At 31.6% G+C, this 18,478-nt stretch overlaps 2 protein-coding genes across 7 annotated transcripts in view; both read right to left on the bottom strand.

Annotated features, from left to right (window-relative positions):
- Positions 1-4,839: 4,839 nt before the first annotated feature.
- The window catches only part of LOC114281197 (uncharacterized), a 28,169-nt gene continuing 14,530 nt past the window's right edge, over positions 4,840-18,478 (bottom strand). For 5 of the 6 annotated variants that reach the window (XM_082894086.1, XM_082894087.1, XM_082894088.1 and 2 more), the window contains 2 exons: positions 6,535-6,753; positions 4,840-5,080 (listed from right to left, as the gene is read on the bottom strand). In XM_082894086.1, coding sequence (XP_082750212.1) covers positions 5,022-5,080; positions 6,535-6,753 — 278 coding nt within the window. In that variant the 3' untranslated portion in view covers positions 4,840-5,021. Of the gene's footprint in view, positions 5,081-5,780; positions 6,030-6,534; positions 6,754-18,478 lie in introns of those variants that run through there. The other variant, XM_028223650.2, reaches the window with a different exon arrangement.
- Positions 14,375-15,979, bottom strand: LOC145803257 (GDSL esterase/lipase At2g03980-like). The gene is made up of 5 exons (XM_082896557.1): positions 15,700-15,979; positions 15,544-15,572; positions 15,181-15,423; positions 14,817-15,049; positions 14,375-14,741 (listed from the first exon to the last, which is right to left on the bottom strand). The coding sequence occupies exons 1-5, from the start codon at positions 15,977-15,979 to the stop codon at positions 14,495-14,497; spliced, it is 1,032 nt and encodes a 343-aa protein (XP_082752683.1). The 3' UTR covers positions 14,375-14,494.

The raw sequence follows: 18,478 nt of genomic DNA, 5'->3' as shown, positions 1-18,478 counted from the left end.
TGCATACAAAACCATGTACAAAATATTTATAGATAGAAAGAGCACGCATATACGGATAGGCAAAAGTTCATATATCAGGTACTGTCACGACCCAAACCCACCCCTATAGGTTTAGCGTCGTAATCGGCTAGTAATCCTAGATTACCTTCGGCCTCAAAGACAAAATTTCAAAATATTTATAGTCATATCGGGGCCTAAAGCGGAAGCAAAGCAAAAATAAAAATGTCCATTGAGCTTGTACCTACATGATATAATAATAATTATATACATATACAAATCTTATATATCTCACACACATATACATTTAAAACTCAGTAAAATACAAAACTCTGACAAAGCTAAGAGGCTGATTTTCTTGGCTCTACTCGAGCCTAACTTGCTCCATTCTGGAAGCTATTCAAAAGACTAACACGAGTAGACTTCGAGACTTTCTCTATCCTATTGCTCAGTTTGCTCACCTACAAATACATATAAATAGTGAGCTAAAACCCAGCGAGTAATAACAAAATAAAGAGGTTAAATGAATGAAGTTCAATGATAATACAAAAAACCTGTCTTACAATTTCAAAACGATTCTTAAATCATTTTCAAAAAAAGGAATTTTCCATATTATATCAAATTTATAACGAAACATTTTCCATATCAAATCCCTTACCAAAATATATATTTCATTTTCGGAAACAATCCATTTCAATAGGCAAAACAATTTGATTAGCCATCATATCATTCCCTTGCAATAATAAAAACCATTATGCGATAGCAGTTTCAATAATTCATTAACTTCATCATCAAGATCTTTCAATGTCAATTTATGTGGTACATCCATGAAGTAATAACATTCCAATGATAATGGACCATAACGGTCTAACACTAGAGATCTCTGTGTGCCAATCAATCTAAAAGCCATGGTATTGTTACCCCCAGGCAAGGGCCTAGCCTTGGTATTGTTACTCCCAGGCAAGGGTCTACATTCAATGGATGCCACAATACCATTTCAAAACTGAACTTCATTGATTTTGAGAAAATAATGTTTCAATAGGCCATACAATCAATAATATATCAATTTCGATAGCAATAACATTTTCAAAAGTAAACATAACTTGAACATATCTTTATAAAGTCATTACTCACAGTGGGTTAAGTCGATATAAGGCCTCGGACGTCCACCTAAACAAATCACATAACAAAAACACAATAGAAGTACCATTCAATATTCATTTCATTTTAATTCAACTTTCTTTATGTGTTTCTAGCTCATTCCATGACTATGTGAGTCCAATTGGTGCCAAAGAATACTTAGAATGTCATGAGGATGCAATTATGCATTTAAAAGAGTTAGTCAAAAATTGCTGAAAATAGGGTCCTCGCTCGAGCGCACCTTTGGTCGCTCGAGCGGTCTGCAAAACTCTGTAAAAATACTGGTTGGTCTTAATGTTCGCTCAAGCGGTGACTTTACTGCTCGAGCGGCCAACAAATTTTCTGTGCTTTCAAAACCAACAAAATAATTTCCAAACACATTTGCAAAACTTAAACTCTTACATGAACCAATTTAAACACGTAATTTTTTTATTACCAATGATGAACTCATGACTAATTTTCCAATTTCAAATACAAAATCTGTTTGATCATTAAGGTTAAAACCAATAATTTCCTCAATATAATAATTTCAACATTCTTCTTTCTTTATTTTCTAAAACATAAATTAAAGCTATAAAGCTCCTTTCAAGGATATTTACATGTAAGCAATTTAAATCAAAATCAAACTAATTTTTGATTCTCCAAAATAAATTATAATTTATTTTCAAAATTGTCCAAATTTAGATTTCATTTATTTTCTCCATATCAAACCCAATTTTAAACCCACAAATTTTAAAACATGAATTAAACTTTCAAAACTCTTGAAAAATTCGTAATGTATGTACAATTGAAACTCAATTTCATGTTACGACAACTAAATTCAAACTCAAAGTGATTAATTTCTAAGTTAATTTCCATAAATTTGAACCTAATTCCATTGCATGGATCAAATCTTCAATACATCATTGTTGCATGTAATTTTTATAGCACAATTTAAGAATGATTCTCAAAATTAAACTCAAACTTAACAAATTTAAAGAATCATAACTCATAATCTTCAACCTAACTTGATTTTACATACAAAACCGAATTTCTATCAATTTATATAATTGATCCTCAAATCTTCATTTTTAATCCTCTCAAAATCCATCTTAAATCAATTATGTCTAGATTATTTAAGCAATACTAGGAGAAGGATGGAATTTCTTGCCTGAAGATGAATTTTCCACAATTTTAAGCTTGAATTTTTGTATCTCACAAGGCTTTCTTCTTCCCTTTTCTTTATTCCTCTCGGCCTCTCTCAGCCCGTGCTCTCTCTTTCTCTTTCTAACTCTGTTTCCAGCAGATTGAAGTCCACCTTTGACTTCATTCATCATCTTTTATTTTATTATTTTATTTTATTTATTTAGTGGGACACTTGTCCTTATTATATGAACCCATGTGGTGGTGTATTAACTCTTTTGTTAACTAATTAATCTTGCTTAGGATACTTAATTGAGATTGATCTTTTTTACTTTTAACGATGGTTTTTATCCGTCGTTAAAAGTCCCATTTTTTGTAGTGAACTGAGCTATGGCTGATCTGTATGAATCTCTAAACAAAAATGGTCATTCAAAAATACTGAAAAGAATCCTTATGGCTAACAAATGTTAAAATTTGATACACAATCAAGTCTGGGGAAATTACCTCATTATCGAGGAACATTTTAGTACTTGAGAGATGAATCAACTAATATCTATTCTTGTAAAATCGAGGTTAGTATTACTTAACTTGATTGTATCGTCGACTGATAGGACACTCGATGCTAAAATCAATGATTTTTTTCTCGGCAGAACATTAGAAAATACTCAACGCTACAAATATTGAAAGTTATATAATAAATTATTACAGCATGCACATCTCAATTCATGGGGTGTACACTAATATAAAAGTGTGTTGCCGCCTCCTTTATTTTTCCATCTAGGAGAGGAGAGAGAGAGTGAATGAGATAAGAAAGAAAAGAGGGAAAGAAAACATGAAAATTGAGGGACAGTTAGAGTAGGCACGTGAGAGGAAAGACAGATTCCTTCATTTTGTAGTTTTCCATCTCTACTGAAATTCAAAAGCATTTCTCACTGACCCGTAAATAAAAGCCCCAAAACACCCGTGGGATGTAATTTTCTAAGGTGAACTTGAGTGGGTTGAAAAGTTATCCAAGTTTAATTTGAGTTGTGCTGAGAGTTGCTCATACCCATCTAAACTCGAATGGTAACTTGAGATTATTTGTCCAAACTGGACCTGAGTTAGGTCTGAATTGTCTAAATTACATATAAATTTAATTTTTATTTTTGTGCAACTAATTTTTTTTTTAATTTTTTTTATTTTGTTTTCAATTAGACTCTACTAACATTTTTTTTTTCTTTTTCATAAAATTATTAATAAAATCAAACTAAATAATTTATATAATGTGAGAGCGATAAGAATTGAAGAACGATGTGTCACTACAGCGGTTTTTTATAATTTCTAGGTGACAAAAAATGTAAAGTTTTGTGTTTTGTTACTTGTGTATGTAATTATATTCAATATGATCTAACAATCTAAATTACTTTAACATTATCCAATAACTAATAATTCATATATATCTATTTAATATTTTTGTAATTCGGATTTCAAGTTGCTCTTGTTGTTTGGTATTTTTGCCCAAACTTGCCGAAATTTAATTGAAATTTTTATTCAAACCAACACCGAATTCAAAAATATTTTGCCTAAGTCTTAAAAAAATTCGACTTGAGCTTGGGTTGCTTAGGTTCAAACCCCACAAGTTGAACCTCTATAATTTTTCCGTCATTTTATAGTCTAAATGAAACTCCCGAAAGTAGAGTCTGTTTATTAGTATTTAAATAATACATGCATTTTGATTGGTGTAGAATAGTTTAGGGGCCACATTATACTTCTTAGATATAGGATTCACATAAATTAATTATATTTTGTCTATTATTCACACTAAAAAGTGTCACTAGAACATTTTTTTAGTTTAGTGACATTTAAAAGTGTCACAAAATTATTCTTCTAATGACATTTTTAGTCTTGTGACATTTTAAACAAGTGCTATTTATACCCGTGCCACGGTAAATATTAGTGGCACCTCAATGACACTTGCAAGTGCCACTACGCCATTATGGCTAAAAACTTTCAATGACATTTTGATGTCATGATAGATACTATTTGTAACACTATCAAGTGTCATTAAAAAAAGATTGAGTGACACTTCAATGACACTTGTAAGTGCCATTACACCATCAGGATTAAAAACTTTCAGTGACATTTTAATATCATGGTAGACACTATTCGTGACGCTATCAAGTATCATTAAAGAAGACTTATAATCTAAAAAATGCCACTATATGAATTTTTAATGGCGCTTGTTATGCTACAATTGATATTTTAACAACTTCATAAATGTCACTAAATCCAATTCATTTGTGCCTTTAAATGGATATGAGTGCCGCTGGAACTTATTCTAGTTACACTTTACAAAGCTATTACTATTGCTATAACATGCCACTTATATGTTCATTTCATTGACATTTTTAAAAGCCACAACTAAACATGCATAAATGTCTATAAAAATTGAATAGACTTTATAAACAATTGAATATTAATTGCCACATCCTATATTAATTTGACATCCATTCATCCTGTAATATTTTCATAATAATAAACAAATATTACCACCATATGATCATTATATCAAAAACAAAAAAAAATTCAAATCACAATTAATTTTTTATCTAAAATTATAAATTTATTTATATTGCAATATAAATCATAATCAAAATTATAAAATATTCTACCATACTAAACAAAGTTACAACAAAAAAAATTTAAAAGAAAATTATTCCAACTATAAGTTCTAAATATATCCATCTTTCAAAGAGCCAAATTATCAAAAACAAATTCACTTCTCAAATTCTTAACCTCACTTGTATAAATATTCTCGGCCAGCACTCATAACTTGCAAAATCTGCATCAAAAAAATAAACATATAAAGGTGATTGAAATTATATTAAGTTAATATAAATTTGTTAATGAAATTAATATTTACGAAAGAAATATACTACAAATAAAGCAGGACAAGCACCATGAGCTCCAATAGCTTGTCCAATTATTTTGACAAGTCCATATGATCGGATTAAACTCTCATTAGGTTTGACTGGCAATTGAACATGTACCTCCCAATAGTCAGGTCCTAGTTCTTCCCCTTCTACTTCTTTAGATGAGTCTGTGCTTTTATGTACTCCAATTGCAACTGTTTCTGTTGGCCTAATGATACTTTTTAAAACAACTATATCTTCCACATGTAAATCAAGATTTAACTACTTAAGTAATTATACATTTACAATTAATAAATAATATTTTAAAAAATAAATTAGTATAAAATGCCAGAGTGAAAATGATCACAACTGAAAGTGATATGCATTTCTCTAGTAAATAAGCAAGCCACATGATTTAATGCATCCAAACAACAGCCACAACATACCATATAATTGTACACCAACTCAGTTTTTTCCCCCTATTGTTCTCTTTTGGAGTGGTTATTAAATTATCATCACTGCCATAAAAAAATTTCCACCACAGATGGAAACTAAAGCAGAAGGAAAATCACCAATTGTGAATGAGATAATGAGAAGACATAAACACGTCATTTAGTCTTTCAGTCGACATAGTGTTAATAGGACTGAATGGTACTTTAGTGGGAAAAGTAGGACTTTACAAGGATTGTTCCCTATTATCAATCCTGCAACATGTAAAAACACTCCCTAATCCCACAAACATTTCTCTCAACCACCTTAACCCAAAAACCAATGATAGAAACCAAAGACAAAATGCATTAATGCAACTTCTCAGAATCATCTAAGATCACTGAATTTCAGAATTCCATTACATGAAATCGTTCTTGCCTCCTCGAATACCTGTTGGGATATGTAGCAAATTAGCCCAAAACCAACTCCGATACTAAACAAGATGGAGTTATTGACCAATTTGATCTTTATGGGATAAATTTTCAAGAAGACAAAGAAAATGTGCTCAACCTCATATGTTTAATCAATGATTGAATAAAAACAGCAAATTGATTTCAACATAAATGGAGGGAAAAAAAAAAAAAAAAAAAACGAATAAAAAAGGCAACATATTTTTAGAGAAAAACAAATGCTTCTATGAATGACCCAATCATATTCCATCAAAGTAATAATACAAATATGTATATATATTGTGTTCATGAAACAACTAATAAAGCAACTGAGATAAGCAAGTGCTGATGCCTGAAGAAAATGGTAAAAGAGCTGATACAGTTCTCAGTCCAAGAAATAAGAATGTAACAAAAAAAATGAAAAAATTCCCACGAAAAAGCCCATAAAATTAAAGAAAACAAAAAGAACCAAAATTTTAATAACTTAACCAAAATTTTTCACACACCTCTTCTGAAAAGAACCTTTGTACTTTTCTTCCTTGAAACTTGAGAAGAGGACCATGCAACTTTTCCATCTGTAACCTCAAATTCAAGCTTTTCTCTAACAGAACTAATATTTTGTCGTTCTGTCCCGCTACAGGCTTCCTTAGTGTCATCTAAATTATGGTTACCACTATTATCAACTTCTAACTTCTTTCCATGAAGCTTTCTTCCCTTTCTAGCTTCTGCAGTACCAACAACTTCAGTTTTCATCAAAAAATTTCTCTCCCTAGCAAAATCTCTATTGTCATAAGTATGAATGGGAAGCAAGAAAACAGGAAGTAGAGTGAGCTTTAGACCTGGTAACCATAGGATGATTCTACCACTGCCACTGTTAGTTACTCTGTTTCACCAAACTAAACCAGTGGTACTAGAATTCAAACTGCTGCAACATCCTAGTGAACAAAGGCTACTGTGACATGTATGCTCTGGTTTGCATAATCAGTGTGGCAACTATTTGTGGGAGCTATTTCTGGACAAATTTGATTTTGTCCTATCATAAGAAAAAGAAAAATGCTAATTTAGCTCTGCTTTGATGACTGGTCTATCAACCTTCTCAGGACTGAATGCTTCATTTTCTCTTCTATTTTTTCTGGTTTTGGAAGAGTCATTGAATACCTTCATTTCTTTCAGTGTTCTGTGTTTTAAGTCCCAGAATATCCATGGTTAGTACATTATGATACCCTAAATCCAGTAGTTAGTATGCAGCATATCTTCCTAAAGTGTTTTTTTATTAATTTTTTAATTTTTTATTATTATTTGGAGAGAGTATAAATATGTAATTAGATAAGCTGGATTCAAAACCTATCAAAGGTATCCTGTATATTCCTAATTTTCATAGCCACCATGGTGATTATTTTAAGGAGGACAAATCTCTTGGGACAACTGTTTTGGCATTTTTGGAACAAATGGGAAATAAACAAATTTTGTTATGCTTTGAATGCTTTTTCTTTCAATTGAACTTTATATAGTTTGCTTTCTCAGATCTTCTCTTTATTACCCCTTCCCATTTTACAGTTTTGTTGGAGGTGTCATTGAGTACCCATACATCTTTTCATATGTTGGAAATAAGTTTAACTCAGATTACTTTGGTGTCTCAAAAGGTAGTACAAAGATGTTAGAACTTTTCATATTTTCATGGTTCTCTCCGGAAAGAAATTACATCATTGATCAAGATAATTTTATAATGTTGACACCAAATACGAATACCATGGATAAGCATGGATGTATTTGCCAGGGGAAAAATCTTTAGGAGGTGATAGATTTAGACATTGATTGTGTAAACTCACATTTAGGATTCATATAATCTAGTTCTTACACAATGGCCCTGTTTGGTAGAACTTATTTCCATTTTATTTCAGTTTTTAGCTTAATTTAAGCTATTTTGATGTGTTTGGTTCAGCTTGACAATACAGCTTATAACTTTTTCTAAGTCAAAAATCAACTTATTCTTTGAGTGGGGGAGGAGAAGCTTAATTTATAAGTCAAAAATCAGCTTATGTTCACAGTTATAAGTTATAAGCTATTAGATTATAAGTTATAATCACTTTCCCACACCTCTACCAAACAGGGCCAATGAAATAAATAAATCTAATCTATATTTCATCTAGATTGATTATAATCATGGGTGGAGCTACAGTATCAATGGTGTCAAGGGACACCACTCTCTTGAATTTCTTTTCAAGCAAATGTAAAACTTAACCCAGAAGGACTAGTCTTACAGTGAAGAATAGATGTAATAATCAAAATTTACAATATATATATATATATAGATATTATGTACCACATTAGTCAAGACTTGGGAATTAAATTCAATAAAATATTTCAATCACAAAAATTAACAAACAAACAAGAATGTCATCAAATTAGGATTACAATTGGATTTAGGAAGACCTGAGAGGTCCATGACTACGACGGTGCCTCTGATTTTTTTTTTTTTAATTTTATTTGATTTTTTAAGTGAGCTGTTTAGAAGAGGGAAACTTCTTGCCTCTTCTTACAAATGTGTGTGGATCAAAGAGAGAGAGAGAGAGAGACATGTTTGAAAGCATGTGTCAACAATTGCCATTACAAATTTATACCCGTGACATTTTAAACAAGTGTCATTTATACCATGTGTCAACAATTCATTTTTCCTAAATTTGTAATTACAATTTATATTAACCACACAATAAAAAGGTGTGAACAATTTTATTTTTTTCCAAAACATGATTACAAGTCCGATTGCATTTACTAATATAAAGCTAGTAGCCTAGTGCTATGGTGTATCATTGACATAAAAGAATTACAGACAATGTATTTATGATATTTATCACATTAATTACGTCTGCAGATTTGATCATTAGAGAACACATGACTCTATACAAATGTTGATTGATACATCATTATATGTGTGTGTGTATATATATTGACGAAAAAACACGAGACTTTTTACATTGCAAATTCGATAATAAGTTATACTCGATAATAAGTTATGCAGTAAAATATATAGAAATAAAAATAGAACTCTTTTAAAAGAAGCCTACATATAAAGAAAAATCAATCTCCATGAAAGAAGGAAATCTCTCTACAAAGAACATTATTGCAACACAAAAAGATAAAGTAAAAATAAAATAAATAAAATATCAACACAACAATTACCAACAAACAAATACTACTAATCACCCTCACGATCCGTTCATTATTGCAATGGTAGCTATGGGACCTTCATCACCGCTTTGACGTTAGAAAATAAAATATTATGAATCTAAGGCGGTCGCTTGACTTATAAAAACTTGTTTATCATCGTCAAATCTTAGTCATGAATCTAATTGAGATTATACTGAATGTAATGTTGTAATAATTATTTATTTTTATCATCTTATTTTATTATCTAATATTTTAGTTTAGTTGTCAATCATATATTAGAGTTATATTTGAGTAGTGAGATTTATTACATTAATATTGTGTTGATAAGGACAATATCATACAAAAATATGATAAATATAACTAGTATTATTATTTAATTTAGCATTTAAATTATCATTACTACATTAATTTAAGGAAAGATTGGTGAAAAGCCCATCCCAAAGGGGTATAAGACAAATTGTGTCCTTTTAACCCCAACAGATTAGAGTCTGAGCCTAATGATCCAAAAGATTCAGAAATAGATTTATGACCCCAGTGACCTTAATTTAATAGATTTCATAATTTATATATATTTTTAATATAATAATGACTACTCATATAACAAATTAAATTTGATATAAAAATATAGGAAAAGATTATGGTACACGCCCTCTCAAATGGTGTGTACCATATGCACCTTATAACTAAAAAAAAAAAATTGACATAATTTCATACTTTTTGAGTAAAAAAAAAAAGGAAAAAAAAGTCAAAACCAAACACTACATGAGGCATAACCAAAAATCTCATGAGTCATAACTAAAATGTTGTCTTAATTAAAAAAGAAAATTGGTAATAACTAAAAATAAAAATAATATAACTAGGAATGCATATGATATATCCCTTTCAAGGAGGTGTATAGTAGAATTTCCCAAAAAAGTAATTATTCTAAAATTTATTGATTCATAGAATAACTACAAAAAGACAAATAGAATAAAGAAAAAATACCTATCAGTGGTACTATTAGAAAATTATTACATATTCTTGAAAAAGTATATAATTTTAATCATTAATATGCATAAAATTTATCATTTATTTATAATCTTTTTAAAAAAATCTACACATAATTAAAATTTCTCCTAAAATAAAAGTAAATGATAGAACCTATAGAGGGACAAAGTGGAGTTAGACTATTGTTAGGTCCCATTTGATTTCAAAGATATATTGGAGGGAATTAATAGTGAGAAGATTAATAGTGAGAGAATTGTTAGTGAGAGAATTGATAGTAAGGGAATTAAGTAAAATTCTGTTTGTTTTGATAATAGTTATTAGTGTGGGGATTGTTAAATTATTTTTCTATAAAATGAATGTAAAATAATAAAATAAATAAAACCATGGTTTTTACTCAACAAAAAAAAACAAAACATTAAACATTAATGTTCAAAATGTGCTGCCCAACAAGTAAAAATAATAATAATAAAAAAATTGCACTTGGCCGGTTCAGTGGCCAGACATCCGACTGGATGATCAGTAACACCCTAAGCCAAATGGACTATTTTCTATTACCATCTCCCAGCTCAGACTCCTAATCTGTTCACTCAAGGCCTTTCGTAGTCCGAAGGGGACTGAATCCAGAGCTCACTTTGCAAAATAAACATGATATTGTCTTATTGTAATCCTCACTAACAATTCACCACGAGCTGCTATAACCGGAAACAAATGGGCCCAAGTGATAATATGGATGTATGTGATGGTTGCATTAACAAGTGAGGAGAGAAAAAGTGAAAAGTAAGAGATTAGAAAAGAAATGGATAGGGAGACTGATGCGTAGTGCCTGCACATGTATTTATTTATTTAGACAAATTGCATTTACACTCTTGAGGTTTGCTTTTAATATAAATCCCTCCCTCGCATTTCAGAAATCACACTAAACCTCCTGTCAATTTTTTTCACTTAACAGAGGTTACAAAAAAACAAAAAAAAAAAAAAAAAGTGTAAGAACTATAATACCCTCAATTGAAGATTTGATTTTACTATATTATCAACCTGCCCAACCATCACCATTTAAACAATCTTCATCACGAGCTCTGTTAGTTGACTTAACGGTCAACTAACGGAGGGGGTAATTTGTAATGAAACTTTAACCCTTAGGAAAGTGTTGTAATTTCCAAAATGTGAGGGAGAATTTGTAATAGAGTCAAACCTTGAGGAGTGTTGGTGTAATTTACCTTATTTATTTTTTAAATTTTATCTTTGAATAATAGTGAGTTGAAATTGGGAAATTTTAGAATAAGACCCCCAAATGTGTTTATAATGATGTCACAAAGAAGTAGAGCCCCACATGATTGAATGTATGACAAATCAAAATCGACACTCATCATTCCACATCATTATGGATGAAATTGTGAATAATTTATTAGAGGTCTCACATATTTTTTGAAATTTTATAATGCACACACCTTTTTGTTTGTGTATCATATAATTAATTATGATTTTTATAATTTTAGGTTATAATTTATTGTAGTGGTGATTCTAATTTGATTATGACTCATTATGATGTGTGTTAGTTATTATTTATTGTGGTTTTTGCTTAAAAAATGATATACAAGTCGACTTTGTAAACTAATTTTTTAGATCCAATGATATGTAAATGATATGATTGATTCATGATTTGGAAAAATATGAGAAATAGTTTTGCATTAGATATTCTAATTGATTGCCACATCATTGGGCTTGAAAAGTGAATATAATATTTGGACTTAAAATAGCAATGCTCTTTTTATTTTGGTTATGACCGAAGAGATTTTGATTATGTCTCAAACAACGTTTGGTTATAACTGGGGTGACCCATTGTGAATTTGATTACAACGTATTGTAATTATTATTTTTTGTTAGGATTCAATTTTTTTTTAACTATGCCTCAAATAAAATTTAATTATAACTTCTTGCATCATGATTAAAAGTCATTTAATTATTCAGACCATAAATATAACACATACCAAAATATTGAAAAAAACTGGTTAAAGAAAACTCAAAATTGAAGAAAATGGCAAAGATTGGGATAAACTTCTCCTTTTGTGTGTGACATTATCGTTCCTCGGATTCGGGTATGGCAATAAGAAAGCTCCAAATTGACAAAAATGGCTACTCTGGCAAGGCATTAATGCTCTGTTCTTGTGCACAGCAATATATTATGTATATACATATCATGTGTACTCTCATATTGATATCCAAAGTAAATGCTCTGTTCTTGTGCACAACAATATAATATGTATATACATATCATGTGTACTCTCTCTCTCTCATATTGATATCCAAAGTAAATGCCTTGATCTTCTATAAATAGAGGTGATCTTGTTAGTTTCATATAATTCTTGTATTTCTCTCTGTCTCTCTTTGCCTTGTTCTTCTTCCTCTGAACATGGCAGCCATTGTTAGCCTTTTGTTGCTCTGTGTTTGTTCCTGCTTCATCTCCCTCTACGACGCACAAGCAACTATCCCGCTCGTTCCGGCACTGTACATCATTGGAGATTCGACCATCGATGGTGGGAACAGGCTTACTAGCAGAACACCTTACGGAATTGACTTAAACACCACAACACCAATACGCTGGACTAATAGCGAGACCATTGCTGATTTTGTTAGTAAATTGGATCGACTTCATTTTTGTATTGCTTTTCAATATGAAAAGATCTCTAAAAGTATTTTTTATTTATTTATTTAAATTTTTTTTCCCAACAATCTTCCTCGGGTTGCCCCTTGTTCCACTCTACATTGATTTGTCCAAAGCTGGAATATCAAGAATGGGTGTGAACTACGCATTTGCAGGCTGTAGTATACTGCCACAAATTGGTCAGGTAATATATACAAATGCTTGTCTGCATGTTTTCTTAACTGATTTAATTTTCTTTATGTTGATCACGAATTTTACTATGAAGTTTCATGTTCATTTGTTTGTTTTTTGGCTTTAGAATGGTTGGAGTTTGGATGGTCAGATTGACAAGTTCAATTCAACTCTGAGAAATAATCTGACCAAAATGTTCAGTAACCCGGACCTCCTACAGCATGTGAAAAACTCAATTTTTTTTATTTTCTTTTGGCATCAATGATTATGTCCAACTCTATCTTTCCAAGAACAATGGTACCCTAAGCAAATTGTCTCTTGATGCCTTTGCACAATTCCTCCCAAATGAACTGTTAGTGGGATTGACAGTAAGATGTTCACAAGCTTTATAATTACAGTAAAGTGTGTTTATCTGATTCTGAAACATGCAATAATAAGTATTACACTGAAACCGATACGCTATGTTTTACAGACATTATATGGATGGGGGGCATGAAAATTTCTGTTTAATAACATTTGGCCATTAGGGTGCACACCATTGTATGCCAATGTATCGGACCCTCTGGCTATTTGTTGCAATGAGACAATTAACCAGTTAGTCCGTCAGTACAACAACAAGCTTCCTGTGATGCTCAAGGAATTACAGTCCAATCTTTCTGGTGCCGTGTTCTCTCACTCCAATGACTTCGAGTTTGTGGAAGACTTGAAGGAGAATCCAACTATGGTAATATGAGAGTACTACAACTACTACTAGAGAGGAAGTTTTTGCTTTCGAAATTGCTACCATTCTCATTCCATGATTTCCAGTCTAACATGTTTTTTTTTTTTTTCGGGGTCAAGAGGTAACAAATACTACAAGAGAGTGCCATTCCACGTTAACCGATTCTCTCTGCTCAAATAGAGATCAATATCTCTATTTTGATTATTTTCACACTACCCAAGCTGCAAACCATGTCTTCTCTTTGAATTGCTTCAATGGAATACTTTGCTCCCCACTCAATATCATACAACTCGTGGGGCCCTAAGTCTAGTGATATTGTGTTTGGTTGGTTATGCATGTGATGGGTTTGTGTTGACGCATGTAATGGCGTTGTTAAGATAGTTAATAAAATAGTTATTTGTAGCTCTACTTCATTTATGTAATGGCTTTTAGTTATTGAAATGGTATTTGTGGCTCCACTTTATTATACGTGTAATGGCTTTTATTAATATATAGTTAATGAAATGATATTTGTGGCTCTACTTTATTAATATATAGTTAATAAAATGATATTTGTGGCTCTACTTTATATGGAGTTAATAAAAGCCATTACATATATAATAAAGTAAAGCCACAAATGTCATTTCATTAACTCTAATCCATTACATAAATGAAGTAGTCACAAATAACTATTTCATTAACTATCTTAACAACGCCATTACATGCGTCAACACAAACCCATCACATGCATAACCAACCAAACACAATATCACTAGACTTAGGGCCCCACGAGTTGTATGATATTGAGTGGGGAGCAAAGTATTCCATTGAAGCAATTCAAAGAGAAGACATGGTTTGCAGCTTGGGTAGTGTGAAAATAATCAAAATAGAGATATTGATCTCTATTTGAGCAGAGGGAATTGGTTAACGTGGAATGGCACTCTCCTGTAGTATTTGTTACCCCACCCCGAAAAAAAAAAAAAAAAAAAAAAAAAAAAAAAAAAAAAAAAAAACAATATGTTAGACTGGAAATCATGGAATGAGAATGGTGGCAATTTCGAAAGCAAAAACTTCCTCTCTAGTAGTAGTTGTAGTACTCTCATATTACCATAGTTGGATTCTCCTTCAAGTCTTCCACAAACTCGAAGTCATTGGAGTGAGAGAACACGGCACCAGAAAGATTGGACTGTAATTCCTTGAGCATCACAGGAAGCTTGTTGTTGTACGGACGGACCAACTGGTTAATTGTCTCATTGCAACAAATAGCCAGAGGGTCCGATACATTGGCATACAATGGTGTGCACCCTAATGGCCAAATGTTGTTAAACAGAAATTTTCATGCCCCCCATCCATATAATGTCAGTAAAACATAGCGTATCGGTTTCAGTATAATATTTATTATTGCATGTTTCAGAATCAGATAAACACACTTTACTGTAATTATAAAGCTTGTGAACATCTTACCGTCAATTCCACTAACAGTTCATTTGGGAGGAATTGTGCAAAGGCATCAAGAGACAATTTGCTTAGGGTACCACTGCTCTTGGGAAGATAGAGTTGGACATAATCATTGATGCCAAAAGAAAACAAAAAAAAAACTGAGTTTTTCACATACTGGAGGAGGTCCGGGTTACTGAACATTTTGGTCAGATTATTTCTCAGAGTTGAATTGAACTTGTCAATCTGACCATCCAAACTCCAACCATTCTAAAGCCAAAAAACAAACAAACAAACAAATGAGCATGAAACTTCATAGTAAAATTCGTGATCAACATAAAGAAAATTAAATCAGTTAAGAAAACATGCAGACAAGCATTTGTATATCACCTGACCAATTTGTGACAGTATACTACAGCCTGCAAATGCGTAGTTCACACCCATTCTTGATATTCCAGCTTTGGACAAATCAATGTAGGGTGGAACAAGGGGCAACCCGAGGAAGATTGTTGGGAAAAAAAATTTAAATAAATAAATAAATAATACTTTTAGAGATCTTTTCATATTGAAAAGCAATACAAAAATGAAGTCGATCCAATTTACTAACAAAATCAGCAATGGTCTCGCTATTGGTCCAACGTATTGGTGTTGTGGTGTTTAAGTCAATTCCGTAAGGTGTTCTGCTAGTAAGCCTGTTCCCACCATCGATGGTCGAATCTCCAATGATATACAGTGCCGGAACGAGCGGGATAGTTGCTTGTGCGTCGTAGAGGGAGATGAAGCAAGAACAAACACAGAGCAACAAAAGGCTAACAATGGCTGCCATGTTGAGAGGAAGAAGAACAAGGCAAAGAGAGACAGAGAGAAATACAAGAATTATATGAAACTAACAAAATGATCACCTCTATTTATAGAAGATCAAGGCATTTACTTTGGATATCAATATGAGAGAGAGAGAGTACACATGATATGTATATACATATTATATTGTTGTGCACAAGAATAGAGCATTTACTTTGGATATCAATATGAGAGTACACATAATATGTATATACATAATATATTGCTGTGCACAAGAATAGAGCATTAATGCCTTGCCAGAGTAGCCATTTTTGTCAATTTGGAGCTTTCTTATTGCCATACCCGAACCCGAGGAACGATAATGCCACACACAAAAGGAGAAGTTTATCCCAATCTTTGCCATTTTCCTCAATTTTGAGTTTTCTTTAATCAGTTTTCTACAATATTTTGGTATGTGTTCTATTTATGGTCTGAATAATTAAATGACTTTTAATCATGATGCAAGAAGTTATAATTAAATTTTATTTGAGGCATAGTTAAAAAAAATTTGAATCCTAACAAAAAATAATAATTACAATAAGTTATAACCAAATTCACAATGGGTCACAATTACCAGTTAGGTTGGTTCATCCTACTTTCCCATTTAAGAATGCACAGTCTATATCGTAAAAAGTAGCTCATACCACTATATCCATCTATAACAAAATTTCGGCAATATCTCCCCATGGTTCTCCAAGTACACGACATAGACTAGGTGTACTGTTACACCTTGTCTAGTATGCACCCAGAGAACATGAGGACCTACTACACGAAATCTATACGAGATGTACTACATTTAAGCAGTAGAACTACTAATTAAGACATAGACTTGTGCTCCGGAATTGTCCAAACTGGACAATCCAAGAAGAGCTTCATCAAAGATGACTAGGTATCTCTAATGAAGATTCTTGGACAGGTCTATGGCAATTTATGCATTCATGGATAATTACTTGCTAAATTAACAACTGTCATATTTTTGCATCCCAGTGGTGCAATCTGAATCAGAACTATCAAGCATACTAGAAGCATTTCTAGCATGAAGCATATTACTGAAGAAACTAAAAGTTTCTACAATTCTCTTGATAGATTATGATATAGAGCTTCATCAAATATGACTACGTGTGCACTAAAAATCAATCTATGTCCCTTAGTATAAGTAAAAAAATCAACTCCATCACATATATCATGAAAGAATCAATATGAAAAATGCCAAAGCTAGAGATGAAACATGCATAATTGATACAAAACTCCTACAGTATTTGTTTTTACAAGGCTAGTAGTGAACTATACAGGCATATCACTATCAATACAAAAACCTAAATATAAATCATGTCCCTGCAATCACCAATTAATCAACTAATCATTCAAAAACCTAAATCCAAATCATGTCCCCGCAATCACCAATTAATCATCTTATGTCCAAAACTAGTCACAAAACCGACTACAGCTTTTTCAACTTTCAAGGTATCAAAATAAGTTACCATGACATTTCATCAGCTGGATTCAATAATTGTTTCATCTCAATCTGAGCAGCGAACTACTTGATTAATGTGCACATAGTTTTTCTACATTTCATCAGTCGGATTCAATAAGTTACCATGACATATTTTTTCTACATTTTTTATAAATAGTTGCAAAGGAATGATTTTCGTTGCACTGCAGTGATTTTGGAGATAGATCGACAAAGTTCAAAATTCTGAACTTTTAAACGGGTTCTACAGAAGTGTTCTCTAGGGGGTGTATGGTAGTTTAATTAATGGTTGACAAATATTTGAAACCTAAATGTCATAGTGAACTTGCTGGGTTCCACCATATTTTTACATCACCTTAATGTCATAGTTACTGTTTACATCACCAAAATTTTATGTTTCTTGCATTATAAACCTAAAAATCCTTTTGCCTCGTCTTTAAAATACCTAGAAAACCATTCCAAACAACCATATCCACCAAGCTGTGTTCCATCTTGGTCTCAACCCTCAATTTCTGCCAGGACTTAATTTTCTTTTTGGGTGGTTGATTTATGTGGATATGCATTTCTAAAATCCATTTTACAGGTCAATTTCTATTCCAATGTTTAACAACAATCAAAAAATAACATTTTGTCCATCCAACATTGCCAAATTCTACACTTGAAATGTTTCTTTATCATTAGTATTGAAACAAAATCACAGAAAAATAAAAAATATAAATATAAATAACTTGAACAACAAGAATATAGAGAAGCCACAAAATTCATATAACAAATAAATAACGAATCTAATAACATTCATATAATTCTAGGGCACGATCAAGCGTTAATGGAAGATAGCAATTATGAATGCAGATAAAAATAAAGCAGCAGCACAACCTAGACTTATAATCGGGGTAATTATCAAAAGAAATGTAAACGAAAACAAATTTAAAGAGGATTGAGCAGATTAGAAAGAAACATTTAGCAGCTTGATGTGTGTGCGTGAGAGAGGTGAGATACATCCACCAAATCCAA

Source organism: Camellia sinensis, chromosome 11 (genome assembly GCF_055761805.1).
Source record: "Camellia sinensis isolate YWXY chromosome 11, ASM5576180v1, whole genome shotgun sequence".
NCBI lineage: Eukaryota > Viridiplantae > Streptophyta > Magnoliopsida > Ericales > Theaceae > Camellia > Camellia sinensis.
Note: the sequence above shows the minus strand (reverse complement) of the source record. Positions and strands in the feature narration are given on the sequence as shown.

Excerpts from the sequence above, each read along its gene's own strand:
- LOC145803257 (XM_082896557.1), bottom strand. The coding sequence starts at position 15,979 with ATGGCAGCCATTGTTAGCCTTTTGTTGCTCTGTGTTTGTTCTTGCTTC. Across the intron at positions 15,573-15,699 it reads ATATGAAAAGATCTCTAAAA|GCTGTAGTATACTGTCACAA; the intron begins GTATTATTTATT and ends ACGCATTTGCAG. Across the intron at positions 14,742-14,816 it reads AATCCAACTATGGTAATATG|TCTAACATATTGTTTTTTTT; the intron begins AGAGTACTACAA and ends CATGATTTCCAG.